The sequence below is a fragment of the Megalops cyprinoides genome, chromosome 12 (genome assembly GCF_013368585.1).
Source record: "Megalops cyprinoides isolate fMegCyp1 chromosome 12, fMegCyp1.pri, whole genome shotgun sequence".
Taxonomy (NCBI): domain Eukaryota; kingdom Metazoa; phylum Chordata; class Actinopteri; order Elopiformes; family Megalopidae; genus Megalops; species Megalops cyprinoides.
Window position 1 is genome coordinate 7,632,678 of NC_050594.1, and position 22,562 is coordinate 7,655,239.

The 22,562-nt window shown below is 42.7% G+C and overlaps 1 protein-coding gene across 1 annotated transcript in view; it reads right to left on the bottom strand.

Moving 5' to 3' along the window:
• dlgap2a (discs, large (Drosophila) homolog-associated protein 2a) overlaps nucleotides 1-22,562 on the bottom strand; it is a 146,653-nt gene that overhangs the window by 45,104 nt on the left and 78,987 nt on the right. Inside the window, exons 3-5 of the mRNA XM_036542016.1 lie at nucleotides 22,103-22,486; nucleotides 21,345-22,039; nucleotides 8,954-9,165 (exon numbers count right to left, since the gene is read on the bottom strand). Coding sequence (XP_036397909.1) covers nucleotides 8,954-9,165; nucleotides 21,345-22,039; nucleotides 22,103-22,418 — 1,223 coding nt within the window. The 5' untranslated portion in view covers nucleotides 22,419-22,486. The remainder of the gene's footprint in view (nucleotides 1-8,953; nucleotides 9,166-21,344; nucleotides 22,040-22,102; nucleotides 22,487-22,562) is intronic.

The window sequence follows — 22,562 nt, forward strand, 5'->3', positions numbered from 1 at the left end:
CATCATACTTAGGGTTGTAGGGATTTAAAGATAATTTTTTAATGATTCATTATGCAACTTTGTTTTGGAAATTCCAGTTGTATACTAGGTTCGTCTCACAAACTCACATTTCCACACAACCCTGCCATCCTATTAAAGCCGACTTGTTCTGCCGCTGTGGAATGCTGGTCATTGTCGGCTGGGTTTGAGTCCGCACCATGGGGCTCAGCCTCTGTTTAAAGTGAACACATTGCCAATCTTACCTCAGGTTGTGCCAAATAGTTCTCTCCACACAATAATTATTCAATCCACTCACTAGAAAACCTGAAAAGCGCTGAATTACGTTCCCTAACCACTGTGGCACGGAACCTGTCTGGATTAATTTGAATCCTGGCTACGAATTAAAATCAAATTCAAAGCTATTAGCATTTGCTATCGAGATTCCAATTCAATTTCATATTTCCATTCAGAAATCTTTGACATTGCTTGATTCCCCCTCATAAGCCTATTTGAAGGTAATCTAAAAAAGTCTTATCTGCAGCTGTACACTGCAGAAGTAGTTTCACCTGAAAGTATAATGAGGTCCTGCAGTGCGGAACACTTTGGAAACTAACTGCAGGGTCACAGGTGTATCTGACTTGACAATGAAATGGAACTTCTATCAATGTTACTAGATAGCAATCACATCTCAAAGACAAGAGTTGGTGTTGCCTTAATCATAATGGTGGTCAAACGATTCAGTATTACTTTATCCACTCCATTTGTCCCTTAACTAATTGGGATGAATTCCAGTTTTTCCACCAACTTTGAGTCCTCACTAACCCCATCTCAACAGTTATGATCTCATACTTGGCGATGACTCCAACTGCATGCTAAATTTAACTCTCAATTCCTCTTCATTCCGTGGAGATGGGTCCAAAATGGGCCCATCTCCAAATCAGCCAGTCATTAAATCATTCTTTCAATCCTTCCATGTATCTGACTTGTGGCGAATGAGGAATCCCACCTCAAAATCAATATTAATTCTTCTCAACTGTTCACAGCACATACTCCAGAATTGATTTTTTTCATACTAAATAATAACATTTCTTCAGTAGTTTCCCGCAATAGAAACCCGAACAACCATGTCAGGGCATTTTGAAAAGAACAAAGACCTACTGGAGTGTGGATCACACTGCCCAATTAGCTTTCTATGAATTGATTACAAAATCTTCGCTAAGACTTATTTGGTTTTATCTCTGCTGATCAAAAGTGCACTGATAAAAATGTCAGTCTAGATAGTCTCCAGCCCCTGTAACCTGTGTATCACTGGAGTCAGCCAGATATCATTATGTATCAAAGCATTACAATTTGATTTTGACCTTGAGATTTGCGTAATTAGCATTCATAAGCAATGTGACCTGAGCAAAGTAATTGCCTCATGTCCCACTGCGAATTAATGAATGCGTAATTTTGATTAAGCGCATCTGAAACTCGGACGGATAATCACAGTTCAAACCAAGTTATTCTAATGTCAAAATAAATAGTATTGATTGAACTGCTTTCTGTAGACCTTGCCTTATTTCAAACGAATTCCAAACCACAGCCATTACAGAATGTATCTGTCAGAATAAGAGGGATTGCTTCACTTATACCCCATTGATGATCCCAGATTGACTCATTTATCTTTCTTTGGCTGTGATGTTGCTTATTTTGCCACCTGCCATCGTTGCCTGGTCATGACTACACTATGTGAATTCTACAAAGCTGCATCATACTAAAACTGGAATCACTGGAAATTTACTGACAGGAGTGGAAGGAAAAAATATAACTTGATTAATGTGTGGTAGATCAGTAGACTCTTGTTGAACCCCTGGGTTTTGTCATTATGATTAGCAAGGCATCTGGTATGTAAAGCACAATAGTCACAGATGTCCAGAGCTTCTGTTTAAAAGGCAATTAAACAGGATGCATGCAGGGATGCAGGTGTGTGAAGAATTCAGTACAGGCAACAGCTGCTTTTTTACACTACAAGTCCCACAATGCACCACAGGAGAGCTAAGAATAAATGGAGGGTAGGTGCATGCCCCACCAATGTCATCTGAGCAACTCATAGGTGCCTGAGTAGTCGCTAGGGGGTGCTATTACACAGTGCAGTAAGGGCACTGTATCCAGTGTAAACAACCCTACAACCCTCGCACGCAGCTAAAACACAGCCCAGGGTCCGACTGAGCCACCCAGGAGCCCACCTGCTTGTTTTTTTTTTTTTTTTTTTTTTTAAACTTCACTGAACGTAATCTACAAAATCCACATCTGTAACTCTGTTGACATACTAACACATTGACAATGTCAAACAATATTTGCAGGATATTTCGTGACACACTGATTAGGGAAAGAGCTCAGAATGAAGCACCCTATCTTGGTGAGATTAAGTTAAAGCGCGGTCTGGAATGGAGGCAAGCAGCTTTGCCTGTGACTTCCACAGCAGACTGAGAAGACGCAGGACCTTTACCTTATGGCGGGCTATTTCCACTTTGACACCATTAGCTCCCCAGAACCCCTGCTGTGAAATTCTCAGTCATAAGATCTGGAGATATGAGATTGCTACAAGCAGTGAGGGCAAAAGTGACCCCCCCCCACAGAAACCCCTCCTCACACTACCCCTTCTTCTACCCTCACTTGCCCCCGAAACAAGCTCTTTTTGCAGCAGATGGATAAAAGTCTCCATGTCAGGCGTCACACATTTTGAGGAAGGCTGTACATGACAGCTGAGCGAATTTTAAGGAGCTCGGAGAGCTGAAATATGCCAGCTGAATTCTGCGGAGCTCTCTATGATTAGAAAATCCACACCTTGTCACCACGCTTTCCTGCTGGTTCACGGCGTGCGGCCGAGACAGACTTGCGAAGCACAGGGAGATCAGTTCATATTAGAGTCCCGGGGAGCCTGATAACATGGCAGGCCTGCGTGACAACACAATGTCAAATCCGAAAGAGGGACCCAGGAAGTTCGAGGTCAAAGAAAAATGTTTCTCATTTCAATGGCGTTAAACCAGTTTTTCATAACTGATCCAGACTTTCCATGTACAGTAATAATTTGTATATATTTCTAATATTTCAAGCTAAATATGAAAAAGTCATCATTTTGTCTCTATTTTTGGATATTATGATTGAAGTAATAATAAAAAACAATGATAAAGAATGGTTTTGTTGTGTAACCTTCATGGGCTATAGAAAATAATTGAAGCATCCACATTTGCGTCTCATGATACCTTCGGCCTTGTCCTCATTTTAATGCTGATGTGAACAGTGTTCAAAATCTGAACACCTTGATAAATATTTACCAGTCTTCTGCAGGTCATATCATGTATTCTACACTGACAGGATCATCCATAACCCACATTTAGAATTCCTGCCTCTACGGTTTCAAACCCTTCCCCATTGTTAGATAGATGGCCAAAGACTAGAAGATATTGGGCTAGAGTGCCATCAGCACCTTGACAAAACTTTGCACCAGATACCCCAACATTTTTACCATAGTATAACTTGGGATCTGACTCTCTGAATTGATCCCAAAGCATTCAGTCTAGATCAGGAATGCTTGCCTTGGTGGCAGTGTGGTATTGTGGGAATGAAGAGGACTCAATAATTGTCAATAGATAATAGCTGTAGGTTCAATTCCTCTGTAGGCTGCTGCTGTTGTGCCCTTGGGGCAAGGTACTTAATCTTAACTGCCCCACCAAGCTATGTAAATGAATAACATGAAATTTGTAAGCTATGTAAGTTGTATGTATGTTGTCTCCTTTGCTGGTGTGTGAGGCTATACAGTGGATGCACCTGATGCTCTTACCTTGCAATGGATTTAGAAGTTAGAATGTGCCTCTCTGCCCAAGACCCTTAAACCACTTCTGCCATTGGAAGCCAGTCTTATCAATCTTAGAAAAAGAGGCACTGACACTCTACAATGAGGTTGACAGTTTGAACCTTCCAGCTGAAAGCACAGGAATATTGTTTGGGGTACCGTTGTATGGCAGCCAGTTTGATCCTCATGTTGGAGAATATCAATTTCTTTTTGCAAAACAGTCTAAAAGTATAAAAAAAAGTCTCACAAAAAATGTGTGCATCTTCTGCTATCAGTGTGAAAATAATGATGCACAATGATGTGTGTAACGAGTGCTCATATAAAGGCAGTGTGGCAGACTTCCTGATTGGCCAGAACACGGCCACACCATGGTCACACCATCAGCTCGTTAAGGAGTTGTTGCCAGCCCACTCGTTACTAGTGCCACTATTAGCACCAAATGATGTGTGTCACGAAAATTCCAAAACGGCCTCAGGAACACCTCTTTCGGTTCGTTGATCGCCAAAAAAAAAAAATCTGTCCCTTATTCTGCAAGATCCAGCCCGCATTAAAAACATGTCAGCAATGTCTCCTCAGATTCCAGGCTGTGGTAAACCAGGTACCATCCTGCGGCGTACAGTATGAGGAGATGCTCCATGCTCCTGTTACACTAGCTGACAGCTGGAGGCTGGGTTTTAAGGCAGAGAAAAGGAAACATCGGAGGGTATTCTGGAACTCAAGGCGGAAGGTGGGGGCGTGAGGCGGCGAGAGCTGCAAGCCTGAAAAGCACAGCCAAGGTTCGAACGACTTCACAGCAGGTGTTTGGGGCCTGCACTAAAAGCAGGTGGCTCTGTTCTGCTGCGTAATTGTTTGGGAGGAAAGAAACAAGGTAGGCTGTGTTTCCCACCAGCAGAAACAGATCTGTGGCCGGTGTCAAATTCTGTGGTGATGGCGGTGGATCTGGGCACAGGTCTGTCAGATCCATCTGCTCAATACCAGCTTTCTTGCTAAGGACCAATTGACAGCCAGCTGGAAAGTCTAGGGGCAACCTTGTGCATGCCCTCCGAAGTTTAAAGTTTAACGATCAATCAGAGAACATACCATCTGGGCAACAGCAATAGCTTCTCTTCTGCCAGCGACGCACCCCAATGCCCAAAGCTACTGTGCTACACCTGAATTAAACAGTCATGTCATTGTACAACATTTGACAAAGTTACTGATGGATGGTGAAATTCTGGTCTAGAGGGCACTGAGTGCATTTGAACCAGCGCTGGGCCTTTGCTGCACCTCGACAAAACTTTTCATCAGGTTTGGAATACTGAAGTCATTCAGGAGGGGCATGGGAGATTGACTTTCCTTAGCCTTATCAGCACAATATAATCTGGGCACCAGTTTAGAGAGTCTGACTGTGAACACGCTGGCTGATTCTGTGATCAAACTGGCTGACTACTTCTGACATAAAAAAGGTTTTTTTTTAAAACCCAGGATCAGAGAATATATAAATATGGTTCTTTTATTATGAAGAAACAGGGCAGGCAAACAGGAACAAGTAAATGGAATAAAAATGGTCACAAGGAGGAATTCCCAAACAAACATCCCTGTTCTCTTCTTACCCTCCCTTCCCATAATCCTCCTCTCATTTATGCTGCTTGGTCTTTAATTGGGAGGTGTGCCAATCAATTAACCAATTACCTAATGCCTGCATAGATAGGCATTCTCATGCACATTCTTACAAAGGCAAAACTGATGGGAAAAAAAAATTCTTATCTATGGCACGAATTTCGACACATTTTGAAATACTGGGCCCATTCAAAACAATCATCCTCTAATAATTCAATTGAAAATGGAGGAAAGATTGGTCCTTGACAGTGAAGATTGCATTGTATCCACACTGTCCCTTCACTCTGGATCTTTACCCGACTTTCAAGTATACTTGTTCAGATTAGAAATTGGAATTGGAAAGCTGATCCTGACATCATTTAATCCTTTGTGTAATGAGGTCTGTATTGAGCGATGAGAATGAATGCTTTAAACATGCTACATCGTAGTCCATTTCTAGAAAGAACAGTTTACGGTAGACTTCAGCAGTGAAATTCAGCTCTAGTCAGTGCACTCATGAGCTATCAAAGATATAATCTTGAAAATTACCAGAAGGACAAAATGGCTTTTTTCCTTGACTGATGGCATTAAATTATGGGTTTCCACAAGAGAGCTTTAAATTTAAGCGTATGTTTTTAGGACTATAACAAAAACGAATCAATCATCCAACTGCAGCTCCTGCTCAAAGCACTACGTCAGTGTTACCAATGAGTACTCTTGGCGTACCCAGACAGCAGACCCTGGCTCACCAAGAATAAACTATAAAACAAAGAAATCCAGGCCATTTTTTTGTATTCATCATTCATATAAAATACCCTGCATTAGTTTAGCACTGAGCTCTGCTGGTGCCTTTCCAAAAAAGGCAACAAATGACTGTAGTACTGGAGCCATAAAACATGACCTTCTGCAATAAACCTGGCTAAAGAGTTAAATAAACAGGATGTATCCTCCCTCTGTTGATTAAAGGCAGAGACATGAGCGTTTTAGATTTAGGTGCCATTAATCGCACAGGGTAAACTTTGGCAGCTTTGAGTGTATTAATGGGTTCTGTTTGTTCGGCTTGTTGTGGTGTTTGCATTTCCTGGAAAAAAAAAACACAGGACCCCATGCTGCAACAGCAGGTTCAAAGCCAGTGCGGAATAACAATCAGCAATGTACCAAAGCTTGCCTGGGTGCAGGGCCACCAGGAGAGACATAATACAAGTGAACCTGCGCCAGAACTGTGCAGGTAAGGACCAATGGATCACAGAGAAAATCATCCTGCATCTCATTCCACGCCAGTGTGATGAAAAAGAAAAAGCTGAAATTCACTGGGCCAAAAAGAAATAAATAAATAAAAATACGAACCAGGTTATTTGGCTTTGTAAAGGTGGGCTCCAACAAACACAGAACACAGCTCCGGGCTTAAATTCGACCACGCTCAAAAATAAAGCGCTCAAAACAAATGTGCTAAAAGGCATATATACAGAACACAGCCATTTTACCTGAGTAGTTAATTAAGGGGCTTTAAGGTATTTTAAGTTAATTCAGTAACAGACAATGGGACCTCCAGCCTTAGGGTCAATAATATGCAGGTGCAGAGGGATTAACTACGTTTTTAATTTAACCAAGGGTTTACCGCTGTTTCTTTCAGTCTTCCAGGGCAGCCACTGTAACCGTTATCAACCATTATAATTATTTTCATAACACACTACTCATTTAAATGAAATCCCTCCGGTGAATGTAGACAATTGTTTTGTCATGTAAAATAGCAAAAAGAAAATGAATATTAAATACTCATGCATATCACTACATATCTCTATAGTGCTGCAGTAAGAGCTGCCGACAGGTTATATTTTATTCATTATCTTCTAATACATGTGCCCATTCATTTTTTTAAAAAATTCTGAATGTTCAAGATAATTAAGTAGCATTTTAGCTGACCATAGTGTACCATATGTGGCTTCGTTTAAGGCAAATTATTATTTTCTCATTATTATTTTCCTCAGTCCTGCAAAGGACATTCTGTACCCCAACACAGTGGTGGATAAACACTGTCAACCTAAAAGTACAGTAGGTGTTCAGAAAAGTCCACATGTCTCAAAGACTGGTATGGAACGAACTGAACTGAGGTCAGTTAAGCGCAGCTGTAAACGCTGAAACGACTGAAGATAAGGATATAAAACTTGTTCCACTGTTAGTCTGGTCAGTTTTAATGCAATATAACGGGCGGTGAGTTCAGACCAAATGGAGAATTCATATGATTATCATAGCTTTCACTGTCACAAAGGGACGAGGCTGTTTTGTGCAGAAATGAAACTGACTACGCAGACTAAGCAGTGGTAGCTATAGGTTATAGGATCAAGATCAGCATTTTGCATTTGTTGATTTTTTCCAGATCAGATGAGCTACCATCCCCATACAGCAGGCATCCTCACAAAATCCTGGGAGAGATTTATATGGCATATTATTGACACCAGGTATTATTTTCAAAACCACTATAGAAGTGCAAATATTACAGACGGAGATTTGGGACACATATGAGCATGAATCCTGGAATAATAAACATATTCTTATGCAGTGTCACAAGTCTATATTTAGTCTAACCACAACATGTTGTGTCCTTAATTTCAAGTAACTATACTCAGTGATACATTTTTACACCAGACATGATGGAAATGGTTCAACAAAAGCATGAAAAGTAAGTGTTAAAAAGTAAGTAAGTGTTCTGCAGAAAATCCACACATTTCTGCAGAAAAACAATATGCTCAGGTTGTCACGACGATGGCATGCTTCTGTTAGTACTCAGCACTGATTGGGTGATTGATGCTCATGTCATGCATGCTCAAAGACAGGGGGGTGGGAGAGCAGAGTGGTCACAAGGTAACAAGGCAAAAATAATCCAAACAAATGAAATTATAAGTCTGAGACACACCGCAGATTGGTTTGACCGTTTGAACATCCTGTGTTGCATATTTAAAAGTTGGTTTCCCTCGTAATGGAATTTCATATGGAAATTGGAATTCTAATGTAATATTGGAGCAGTGTAACCTACTTCGATATGACTAGGTCAAGTGAGACACATTCCTTACCAATTCTCTACATTCACATGGCCATTCGCAGTTTTAATTTTCATTTTTAGCTTGTTATATACCTTGCTATATCTAATCATTTATTTAATATGTATATTGTATGTATCACAGTATATGTATATTATAGTACAGTTTTCATTCTGAAATTATTTCTCTACATTGTGCTCTGTAAAGAGCTCTATCAAAATTATACCATAGTGTATTCTATACCAAATAACATTTTTAAAAAATAAATATTAATATTTTGTTACTTTTTTCACTGTATCAATTTGTATTTACCATGTGTATTGTATCTGCATTACTGTACTGCATTATTTTGGAGCTCATCTTATGCCCGATTATCCATGCCCTTCCCTTGTATGATTTCACAATTGCAACAGTCACTGATTGGTTAGCAGAAGTCCCATTGTTTAGCACGCCACAAAATATTATCTCAGCAGAGCGGGATCCCCCTGTGTGGGCAGGACAAGGGGCTACGCTGGCCTACCTCTGAGGGTCTATGAGAGGCCTCTGCATGACGGACTTGATGAGGGCGTCTGGACGGACGGTCTTTTGGGGCGAGGTCTTGGGGCTGGTGTCGGACTCCCCGCTGTCATCGTCACCCATGGCTTTGATGTAGCTCCCGCTGCGCATGCGCCGGCAGGGGATCTCCTCGTCCCTGCCGATCCCCGGGTAGCCCCCCCACTCGTCCTGGGGAACCTGCGCGATTATGAAAACAAGACGACACCATCAGACTGGGCTTCCCGTCTCTACAAACTCACAGGGCCAAGGGAGGGTGATATCCACCCTGAGGTAGCTGGCCGATGCCCCTCACAGTAAAAAGGTCTGCACAAACTGGTATATGCATATCCCTCTAAAGGACTAAAAAAACAGGCTTTGCAGAACTGGAAGACATTTTGCACACACAGAGTTAGGCACTGCACCACAGCCCTGCACTGCAGCGAAATGAATACCCTTTGCTGTTTTACACCATGGATGACTTATTGGAATCAGCTGTGTAATAACAAAGTAATTACACATGTAAAACATGAATACCTACATGCACTTCTTTCCAGTTTCATATCACACTACATGCACACTTAAGCTTAAAAGCACACGTTTTTGCACACTTTAGGGGAAAGTCCATTTCGGTGCAGATGAGGCCTGAGTCTTCATATCCCCACTGTCCTTACCATTGCAATTGGTAGTTGAGCACTAGTTATCTCAGCACTGTTTCGGACTGACATCTGTTTGTATGTGATTAGTATATTCCACGTGTAGTCTTTCTATATTAGATGCACTTTATTATCACTCCGTAATTCAATCTGAGCATCTGCTAAAAAGACTGCATATATGTAAATGTGAATCAATTTGATGTAAATCAAATGTAAATCAAATCACTGTCAGCACCAAGTAGAACTTTCTTTGCTGTATTATTTTAGTCCTGCATTTCCTTTCTCCGATCCCCCTCCTCCTGTAACTGAGAAAGAGTGAACCAGTGCAGGAACACAGAAAGCAAATGTCCTTTCATTCACTGAATACCCTGTATATTTTACAGTAGACTTTCCAAAGGGCGTGGTCACCAGTGATTACTCAGCGGCACCGTGATCACTTTCTATAACTACTGGAAGTCCGCCCCCCCTCCCCCCCAGCACCATCACCACTATGATGTCACAGCTTTTTTAATTGGGCCGGTTTAGATTACTGTGTGTTATTATGAGGACACATCATTTCCACATCCCGCCCTGGAAAGTTCACCCAATTACAGGGTGCCATGCTGCTAGTGGGCGGAGATTGGCATTGTGATGCTGTCTGGCTGTGACAAGCATAATGGCCATTATTATAGGGGTGATGATATGTATGGCAGCTGTCAGGAAGAGGCCCATTCATTGAACGCACATTGACGAGTTATTTAGTTCTTAGAGCATGCAATTCAGTCTCAATCCTTCATTCAGCCTCATTTGGGCCGGTGAAGAGGAAGATGCCTTTGCTAATTTCAGTAGAACAGGTGACGGATGTAGAGACAGTGCAGTTCAGAACTAAACAATAAATGTGCCAATGTGACACACAGTGTAATGTACAGTAATATACCACCAGACACAAAACTTATCTAAACAATATTCTGCTGGATGCACAGCCACTGGACATCAAAATCCTAAAGCAACTTTTAAAAACCTGTGTTGATCACCTCATACAACAAAACACCAGTGTATCTGGGAAGGTAGTGCCTCTGTTGGGCCACTGCTTTCTGCGGTTCAGCCTAAAAGCGTGGACCACAAAAAATGGTATGCTAATAAGTACACATGTATGCAGTAGTGTAGCATAATGGTAGGAGAAGTGCTCGTAACCAAAAGGTTGCTGGTTTGATTCCCCGCTGGGGCACTGCCACTGTACAGTTGGACAAAGTACTTAACCCAGAATTGTAAATATCCAGCTGTATAAACGGATTGCACGTAAAAAACTGTAAGCTATGTAAGTTACTCTGCATAAGAGTGTCTGCTAAATGACAATTATGTGATGTAATGTTATTCAGTTGGCAGTTGTGGAAGAGGTTATTGTGCATGTATTTGAACGCCTGGAGGAAGGTGTTACCCAGAATTTACTTCAGGTCAGACACGATAGCATTGCTGTGGCTGTTTCAGATCCTACACATCGCATTTCCCTGTACACAACGTGTTTTGCCTTGGGTACATTATTATGAGCAGAGTACCAATACATTCACTTTCCCAGCAGGTGGGAAGCACTGCATGAGTTAAATACGGACTATGGATAAGGGACTGGCTGTTATTTGAGTGTTTGAATGCAGTGAAAAACAGAGACAGGAACTAAAAGAGCAGTAGCAATAACAGTAATTGCATAATTGTCCGTGATTTTACACTGAACCTTTGCATTGGCCCTTTTTGTTCATTTTGTTAAAGGTGACCCACCCCTCTGCCCCCCAGACATCCATTCAGAACCTGGCATCATCACAAAAGCTGTTAATAACTGCTTGTGATATTTAAATTGATAGCTTGTAGCTGTCTTCATTTACATAATTACTTATGTAAGTAAATAGCCCTCTAAATTATGAACCTGAGAACACACAGATTTTCACAAAAATGCTCGGTAATTCACAGCATCTCTCTTAAATCCCCCTCCCAAAACTCCAGGGCTGAATTTTGCAATTACACATTGTGGGACAAAATATCAATGTATTCACAATTTAGTGCTTTGGAAACGGTTTAAAGCATCATTACCATTTAACAGGAAACGACTGATTGTTTTAAAAGTGTAAAAATGTCTTTTTTTGCACTGCGACAAAGCCTCTTTGTGTATTTCTGATAAAGGGTTGAGCCTTGAACTGTTTAGCATTCAGTTCCTTTCCTCTACTAATAAACTCATTAGGTTGCCGGTGCTTGTATTACATACACTTCCCACAGTAGACCTCAAGCATTCAGAACGCAACCCTCTGCAACACTGATGCAGGTGTTTCCGTGACTACAACAGCATCCAATCAGAGGACAAAAGAGAGGGAACATGATGATTTCATCAATTATTTTTTTCCTTCCCAGTCATCGTAAAACACATTAGTTAGGAAAATGCTACACATCTTTAACTAGCTTGCACAGACGTATATGTACAGGGGGAAGACAAAATAATGGCAACACCAAACAATATATGAATAAATAATTGGGCCACCCTTGCCTTCAGAACAACTACAGTCCTTCTTGGAATGCTGTTGGAATACAAGTTTTGAGCTGTTTCTAGGGGGATAGTGGGCCTTTCTTCAGGAAGGAGAGCCTCCAGTTCTTTGAGAGATGAAGAAGACGGAAATCTACTCTGCACTGTACATTCCAGACCTTCTTGACTGGGGAGGTCATGAAGGGTGGTTTCCTGGTGTTCAGGAAACTACTCATGAATCCATTTAGCAGTGTGCATGGGGGTGTTATTGTCTTAGGATATGGGAAAATCTTGAGGAAACAATTTTTGCACCATAGGTTTCACCTGGTTACCTAAAATGGCTTTGTGTTCTTTGGCCGTAAATCTACCATGGAGAGTACTAATCAAATCCAGTGACTCCCATAACATGGTGTGGGCAACCATGTTATGGGAGTACTAATCAAATCCAGTGACTCCCATAACATGGTTGCCCACATCATAACAGATCCACCTCTGTGTTTAACAGTTGGGAGCAGGTAATATGGGTTGAAGGATTCCTTTGGCTTTCTCCAAACACAAACTGACCCAGACATAGCGAAAAGAGTGACTTTTGGATGACACATCAGGTAATATTATTTTCTTCCACTGCAATTCAGTTATGCGTTCTTGCGCACTGGCCTTGCTTACAAGCAGTTTCTGAATAGCAGCCTTACCATAAATATCAGCTTTTGCTCATGAAGCTCATGATGTACAGCCTTTGCTGAAACTGGGTCATGGAGGTTAAATTCAGTTCTGTGGTCATTTTTGAGGACTTGTTTTCTGGTTTTTGGCAAATACCCTGTTAGGTGTCCATCCATCCCAGTCAGTGAGCTTTGACTTGTCCCCACTGTTCCTCTTTCCTGATATAGTTTCTCCTTGTTTGGGATAAGCTACCATGACTTTTGAGATTGTTCCACTTGACACATTAAACAAGTTTGTCACTTCTCTCACTGACACACACCTGCAATTCAGATCTGACCTCTTTCAAAATCTGTTAGATCTCCTCAAAAACGTATGTGTTAAAGTTCTGACTTTAAAACAGCTTTTATAAGCGAAACATATTTGTAATTAGTATTGGTATTATTATGGAGCCCATACAGACTTTTCGATTGTGATTTGGTTAATTCAAGATACATGTCATTTGTCATCTGGCATTTGAATTATTTTGCCTACCCCCTGTAAGCATGTCTTTGAAATACATTTAGAGTTCATGGACCTGTGCTTTATCAATGCCCACAAAAATAATCCTGAGGACATTTGGTCACAAAATTATAAAGGTATGTGCAAATTTTCTCAGTTTTAGACACACCTGAAAAGGGAATATTGTTAAATATATCACCTGTTACCGTGCTTTATTCCAAATTCCTACATTCCTAGACTAATATTAAAGGGAAGGTCTAGGACGTGTGAGTAGTTAGAGTAGCTGTTACAGCCAGAATCATGCATGTATAAAACTGCTGATGGCACTATCAACTGTAGATGAATACTATGGCTTCCTGGTGTCTCCAAATTACAATCGTCCAATTTATACCAATGAAAAAGTAATATATGCATTCATTTCCTGTTCATCACTTGCACTACACGCTGATAAAATAGCAGTCAAGCACTCGCCCACCTGCAATTGGCACGCTAATTCCAGCACTGACAAACAGCTTGAATAATTGATCAATTACAGGCAAATTACCGTTTGCATTTCTTTAGCGGGCTGATTTAAAAAACAACATTTGCTAAACACGCGTGACGCTCAGATGAACAAAAAAAAAACGGCCCGCTCTTCAGGAGCTAACCGCTGATTAATACTTCCTGTGTGATGAAGCCGCAGGACTCCAGGGTTTCTGTGGCAGGATGGAACGCTTGTTATGTCTAAAATAGGAATTATGCCCTCTGGTTCTCAGCACAGGTATCAGCTCAGCCATAAATAAAGTAAACAGTGGGAGGGCAATATAGCAAAACAGCAAAAAAAAGAAAAAAAAAAAAAATCCCCAAATCCCCCGCTGGCCAAATCAGTCACAGAAAAAAAAATAAAAGCTGTCAAGGGTCACTTTTGTAATTTTAAACCCAGTAGATCAACACTACCTGCATGCAATCTACAAGCGTGCACAATTTTACACAATCACAAAAAGTAGGCAGGGGATAGTAACATTGTTATAAAGACGTTTTTCAACGTTGAACCTGGGGAAAAATAAAACACCAGAGGTAGGATGTGTTCCACAGTGGGACTCTGTGAATTCAGATTGAATTCAAAAACACTTTTAAACTATGGAGATGAGAGGCCATTGGCAAAGGGAAGGGTACGCGTGCTCTGGGACAGCAAAGATGAAGCAGGCAGCTCATTCCACGTTCCTCTGGTGTCTGAAGTCTAGTCCGAGGGTGATGGGGTTGAGCTGGTGTCTGCTCAAATATTAGATAAAGTACACCTTACAAACACAGAAAACGTTCATTTATCTCAGTTTGAGTGGTGCTGTGACAGGCACATTGACGGCATGATTGAAACAGCCCATATGTCATTCGTCACTTTTCAAATATGAAAGCTGAGAAGTTACGAGACTAATGTGGCACAACATAACATATATGTCTGTGTGTGTATGCGTGTGTGGGTGAAAGGGTGCATGCTTGTGTGCAGGTACGCGTGTGTGCGTGTGTGCGTGTGTGTGTGTGCGTGCATGTGAAAAGGTGCATGCTTATGTGGATGTGTGTGTGTGTGTGTGTATATGGGTGTAAGGGTACATGCTTGTGTGTGTGCATGTGTTTGCGTGTGCGTGTGCATGTGTGTGTGTGTGCCTCCTGCCAGGGATAAAGTTCATCAGCATCTTCAGCCACACAGATGATCTGCCTTTGCCTCGTCCTGCACTCCACACAGTTCAGCCTCCCCCCTACTAGCAGCACATATTACTGCAGCTGAAACAACAGCTTCAGGCAGACTGCTCTCCCTCCCCAAGCCCATTCTGCTAGCCAATCATCGAGTGTGACCTCTCCCTGCTTCAGACAATGTCTTCAAACTGCCCTCCCAGCCGCGGGTTGCAAATCAGAGTGACCAACTCAATCAAGGTTTTCCTGAAGGTCTCTCTCTATCGCTCTCCCTCTCTCTCTCTCTTTCAGTTTTAATTCAATTGTGCTTTATTGGAAGGATAAATCAAAGCAGTACTTCCAAAACATGCTCAGTAATGAATAGAAAAGTAATGAATAGTTGAAAAGTAATGAACAGCTGAAAATGAACATACATATTAATATAATATATTATAATATATTAAAAATAAATAGTATATCATATCTATTCTCTCTCTCTCTCTGTCTTTAGAATACCACTGCAAGGCGATATGAAACTGGCCATCGCAATAGTTTGTTTTGCTTCTCGAGTTTGAGGGTGGATGCTTAGTGGAGACTCTACAAACAAGCGTGAACCTGATCCTTTCTCTGCTACCACCCTTCACACGGGAACGTCCCTCAGGATCTCACAGCGGGAGGGAGAGCTCCACCCCAAGACTCCCCGCCGCTGAACCTCCCACACCTAACGAGCCCCCCAGAGGTCTGGAAGGGGTGCTGTCAGGAGACGGCTCCTCCCTTTCTTCACCTGCACTTCTATCTGCGGCCACCGGAGGGCCGAGGGGCACAGCATTTGTATGCTCCTGACATCCTTTCAGGTCACATCCAGGAGTTGCAGGCAATCAGCGCAGGTAACCAAATCTAAAAGTCTCTGACAAGGACAGGAGCGATTGGCCTGCCTTTTGTAGTTTCTGGAGTGCAGCAGTTCAGTTTTAATCATGTGTGATTTGCTCCAAATTGCCCACTTCAAGGTGTCAAAATGGCCATTAATTTCCTTATTAAATCCTCCTGCAATGGCCTATCAGCCTAGCTATCCACAGCTGACCCTTTCTTTGTGCTCTACGGGTAAGACGTTGCATTTCTTGTGGAAAGTGAATTAATTATGCTTCAAGACAGTGATAAGTTAAGCTATTTTCTCCATTGAGCTACATCCCTGGCCAATTGGTGCAGACCAGCAGACAAAATTAGACACTTGCTAGCATGGTCATGAACTCACTCAACTTTTGCTTTCCAGGTTAGTACATTGCATAATGATGCTCATTATTGTATATTGCAAATTGACCATCATCAATTTTTCACCTTCACAATTTACACATGACCAACATCAAGAACAGCCCTAAGCATTCATAGCATCTTTCGTCTTCAAAGCAATCTTTCTTCTTCATCTTCTTTTTGATTTGATTATCATTTTGTTACTTTATACCCAAGAAATGAAAATAACTGTTTATACAGATTACATGCAAACACATATGTCAGTTATTATACTTTATGCTCAGATGTAAACTTGGGATTTCAAAACTATTTGTAGTTTTTAATTTATGAGCTTGTTAAAATGCTAAAGCTACCAAAGAAACACATGAGACACATAAAAAAACAAGTCACCTGATTTCATTAACAAGATGGGTCATAAAATAAAAGTGCCTCCCATGTTACAGTTCTACAGTGTGAGGCTATTATTATCACGCCCATCTGAACAGGACGGCTGCCCATTGCTGGGGCTTCCATATGCCAATCCATCATTCATAAATATTGAGTTCTTGCAGGTATTAAAGTGGCGAGGTAGAGGGGGTCTTAATTCATTGGTATCACTCCCCGGGGGATTCGTGCCGCACAACTCCGTTCTACAAAAGGGGCGCTGCTATTGGTCTGAGAAGTGACAGCACAGAGTGGCTGCAGTCAACTTTGCTATCTTCAGTGCTAGAGCCACGTCGTGTACGCTACAGCTCTGACTTCACCCCGAAGAGAGGGAGCAAGAGAAGCTCAAGAGGACCCCTGAGGAAGAGTGTTTTCGGAACAGAAACAAGCTGGCAGTTTATGATGAAAACTACTTTTTCACCCTCTCTTAATTTAAGACATTATTGCTCCATCAGCATCACTCTCAGTGTCTTAATCAGGCTTCTGGTCCGGCTACCGCTGGGGTAGATTTGCTAATAGGGACTAATTTGTGTAATCGCTCCACTGGAAACAAGGCAATGATGGTGACACTCTAATCCCTTTTTTAAAAATTTTAAAAATATTTTTTAAAAATTTTATTAGCAGGCTTGCCAGTTCTCACTCCATTCACTGTGACACACATACTTTGTTGAAGCCAGTTTCCTGGCCTCAAAGCACGTCATGGTGAATGTGTGAGAACTGGCAAGCCTATAGTTATTGTGCTCCTTACTTGTCAATCAATATGTTAACTGTTAATCAAATAAGACTCTCATATAATATACCATTGCAGTGTTGACAGGTTTAAAAAATTTACTATCTGTGGGTTATCCACGTTTACACAGACATTAAGAACGTGCGTGCATGCGTGTGTGTGTGTATGTGTGTGTGTGTGTGCGCGCACACATGTGTGTGTCTGTGGCTGAGTTTTGAATAACACAATACAAATACATGTAAAACACTGCAAATACAATTCATTGACAAAGGAAGTTGTGAACCGACCCCTAAAATTCATCAAAGGTCATAGTACATAATGACACATATGGCACATATGACTTTTTATATCTGCATGTTTTTTTGCCCTCTCTCTTCCCATTCTGTCTGATTTTCCAAAAACTGAAAATTTATTGAAAATTAATCTTTAAAAATCAAGACATTGATGATTAGAACAAAGTACATCCGTGGCACCAGTGATCTGATAACAAAGAACAACCAATGACCGACACCTTATGATGGCGGCAGGTTCTCAAGCAATTACTTTGAAAAAGTATTTTCTGCTGTCTGACAAAGGACACCAACAAGGTGACCTGCACACTGAGCCATCAGGAAATGCAGCAAAAAAAGATTTTTTTGCTAATTCCTGCAGTGGAAATGCAGTATGCACAACACAGAATAAACTTTTGATCTTTAAACGGGACGTTGAGTAACGATAAATTCGTGATTTATAAGGACCCCAAAGCCTGATTACAATGCCTTTATTCACGAGCAGAGACAGACAGACAGATTGCCCCATGCCCAGGAACTCCTCAGTCGTTTGTATCTGACAACATTTCCACAGCCTTTCTTCCTCGCAAATGCATCATTGTCAAAGGATTGATAATGTTGACTAAAATACCTCAGTGACTGAAAGCTCCTCTCTATTTTTAGAAGCATGCATTTACCAAGGTTCGGAACCTAATTCGTCTTGAAGAATGCATTGACGTCAGCACCCACCAATGTCTCTGAGTACTTTACTGCCTCGGCTGGTGTAGTTTAAGGAGTCTGGCTCACACTACGCGAGTGTTACCATCTTGAACTTTTTTCTAATCTACCTGAAGTGTATTTTATGGACAGACATAACTAAATCCTTATCTTGTTTTATCGCTGTCTGTGCTGTTATCTTGCATCAGTGGAGCGCTTGAAGTAAGAGGAGGTCTGTGAAAAGCTAGCCGGACCTGGCTCTGACACTACATTTTGTGTGTGCACTGTTGTTTGCCTTATGACGTTTTCTGTTGCTGGGTTCTTGAATTTGCGATGTGCTCTGCGTTTAAAATGGAAATTGCTGCTATTGTCAATATTAATAACACTTGGTGGTCAGCTCTGCTGTCAAGTGTCACCGCAAGGCTCTCGGCGGTCTGGGAGGCTGACACCCAGAGTGTTTTCCAGGATGATGGCGAGGATGATGGGATCCTGGAAGGGAGAGGACTTGGCTAAGTCGAGCCTCAGGTGATGATTAGACACCCGCAATGAGATGTCAGCCAACTTGACAGCTAACTCCAGCTGTCCCGCCACCAACAGTCTGGTCATTTGTAATCTCTACATGACAACTGCAAGAAGACTGGGGAAAGGCTCATTCAGCAGGACCTCTGACAGCCAGGACTGGGACTCAGAGCTGCATCACCACTGTCCTTCAGCAAGGCAACATGCAGAATGTCTTTAAAAGGAAACTCACCTACCAATGTTATCTATGTTTCTAAACAGGGGCCCTTTCCCAAAAAAAAGCCTCAATGGAACCTTGCCTAAGCCCTGTATTTAATCAAAGCTTGTCCTCAGCATTAACTCAACAAACATTAGCATTTCATTTTTGCTTCACAGTTCAGCGATCACCGAATTGAGCAAATAAAGTTGAGGGAAAAACAAATATTTGCATTTATTTGTTTGGCAAGGACAAATCCTGACTGAATCCAGGCCTGAGTACTGAAATGCGAATGTTACAGTGTCTCTACAGCACAAAAAGTGTGTCAGTAAGTAAAGGAATCAGGTCTGTCTTCACGGCTGGTTATCACATGGTTTATTGACCTGGAAACACAATTTCTCTGCAGTGCACACAAACACACAGGCTCTTTCCCTACTACCAACTACTCCAGCACAGGTCTATTTGGCAGTCAGTAGGACTACATTCACATGGTGCACTCAAGACCCCAACGAGAACAGTGTACCAGCAGATTGTCATAGTGACAAGGAGCAGGGCATGTGACCTAAAAGTTGCCCAACCTGCATTAAGTGGTGGAGCCTTCTCAGACAAGGCCCCTCTCTTATGGAATCACTGACTAAATTTTTTCAGAAATCTGGCATAATCTCAGTACTTTAAGTGCACATTAAGTCTTGAGGCAACAGTGAGGTAAGGATGGTAAACTAACTGGTCTGATTCCTCGGTGGAGGACTGCTGTTGTATGATTGGACAAGATATTTAACCCATACTGTCATAGTAAATGCCCAGCTGTATAAATATTTAACATCCATTAAATCTCACTGTCCACTCCAAAATAAATCCCAGAACTCCCATGTGAAGGAATGACTTTCAGGACTTAAAATCTAATTACCTAAAAATTTGACTTAACTAAAAATCTGCATTAATTCAAGGCTTTTTTTTCCCTCTACCCACACCATCATTCACTGTGTTGAAGCAGTTGCTGATTCTTCCTGTTAGGCTGCTGTATTCATAGTCCACACCCACTGTGTCACAGAGCTGTTCGTGACACCCAAACTTTTTTTCCACACCAGAATCCACCGGACCTTAGCTGTGGCAAAGACTCTGTGGGCCCATTTTGATCGCATAAGGCTCAAACTCAATCGAGTTTCTTGAATATGAAGTGCTGACACAGCGGTGGTTAATGTACGCCCCAGGCCAGCACTGAAGATCAATTGGATCAATGATTCCTATTGTTTGTAATATTTGTAAACATCAGCAGTTAGGCCGCTAACCTCTGCTTGAATGCTGCCAAAGGCTGGATTTACACTCGACCAATATGTTGAATAAAAGGGCCTGCCAATATGTGGTGACCTCAATGCATACAGTACAGCACTGTGCATGACAGCCAATTCCACACACTATATGTTTTAACTATGCAGCTAAAGGTGCCTCATGGTCCACTAAGTGGCATTATTAAAAAGGAGATAATGTTCCCAAAAAGAAGCAGCCAGTAAGAGATTGCCTTCAGCTCGGCTCCCACTGGAATGTGTTCCATTTGTGAAACTCGGAATGGAATCTGAGATGGAGTTTTGAGTTGAATTTGAAATTAACTGAGGCAGCGAGAGAACGCTTGTTCAAACATACATGAGTTTACACTCATATACATTCATCTACGGTTGCCATGATGTCACGACCCCTCGTGGCTGTGGATTAATTATCCGCTTGTACAACACACGTACATTCAAAACAATGTGTAAGGGTGGATAGATTTTGCATACTGTGACAGTGACCTCAGAAACAGTGATATCAAGAGCATGCTTGCTGGAGCATAAAAGCACAGCCTAAGTCTGTTCTCTTAATCCTTTCTTCACTCCTGACACCACTTTCAGGTTGTCCTCCATACAAATACTTTGGGGAATTAAAAACAGTCGGCAAAACTTAAATTTAAAACTTAAAATCTAATATTAGTGTTTTGGCATCTTGGTTTAGGGTCCTGACCATCTTTGAATAATAGTAAAGCCATCAAAACCATGAAATAACACAAATAGAATTATGCAATGACCAAAAAAGTGTTAAACAAATTAAACTATCTTATATTTTACACTATTCAAAGTAGCCAAAAATAGTTTTAAATAATTTTTTTTGGAAAAAAAATGCATACATAGACATCAACTTCAGATTTCAACTCCACAAATTTGAAGCATTTAGATCAAAATGTCTTTGAATGCATGTTTCCCATTATCTCAATCAGGCGTGTCCAAACTTTTGACTGGTACTGTATTACTACATTATTACTACACTACATTAATACTACACTTTTCCACATGAGACAAATATCAAAAGCTGGTCAGCTCACCTGCAGGAAATGGCAAGGTCTGAGGGAGGGTTTGAGGTCCTGGTGCATGATGGGCTTCTCCAGGTTCAGGGAGGACTTTCGGTAGGCCTCCTTGGCCTGGCTGACGGTGAGCGTGGACCAGGAGCTCCTCTTCATGAACTTCCCCTCGGGGGCGGGGCCCAGGCCCTCGCAGGCCGAGCACTTGACGTCGTTGTTGCTCTTGGAGGTCTTGAGGGTGAGGTCGCCGAAGTGGTGCACCTGCGAGGGCTCGGGGTAGCAGTGGCCGGCGTGGTCCGGGTGGTGCCGACTGAGGACGCTGGGAGGCCGGTAGGTGCTGTCACTGTCCAGGTTGTCGTCGGAGCTCCACCAGCCCCCGACGCCGGGGCGGTGCTTCCCGTCGGTCTTGCGCTCCCTGCTCTTGCTCCTCTTGCTGTGCTTGTGGTGGCCGTGGTGTTGGTGGTGGTGGTTGTCCCCGCGGGCGTCTGCCTTGATGCCGTTGACGTTGCTCTTGGAGGAGCCCTCCAGGGAGTGGGACTTGGTGAAAAGCTTCTGCACGGAGTGGACCAGGTGCCGGATCCGGCCGGGGCTCTCGCTGCGCTGCTCAGCTGGGGAGGTCCGCTGGTACTGCAGCGTGTGGAAGCCGTCTCGGTGCAGTGGCAGCTGCTTCTCGAACTGGTCCAGCAGGTTGGCGGGGATGCGGTTGATCTTGCCGCTGCCTGACCCGCCGCCTCCTCCCCCTCCTCCCCCTCCTCCTCCTCCACCACCTCCTCCCCCGCCACCGGAGGTGTGCGAGACGGAGCAGTCGTCGCGCTGGCCGTCGTAGTGGGAGCTATAGTGCATCCTGGGAAAGGTGCTGCTGGAGACGTGGTCGGACGCCACGGTAACCGGCAGCATCATGCACTCAGAGTGGATGGAGCTGCGGGGGGAGCAGCGGTGGTGCTCCACGGGGCAGCCGTCGGTTGGGCTCAGCAGGTAGGACGGCCGCGGGTCCGAGGCATGGTGGGCGTAGTCATGCGGGTGCTCGCAGTCGGGGAGGCCGCAGGTGTGCGCGGACGGGAGCTGGGGTTGCGCGTGGCTGCCAGATAGACCCTTCATGTTCCTGGGTGGAGGGGAGTATCTGTCTTCATCGAAGTGCTGAGACAGGCACCATGAATACTGCTGGTCTGTCAACGACACAGAGGGGGGGGGGGGGGGGGGGGGGCAATCAGGTTTCACTAACGGACAGATGCTCAGATAATC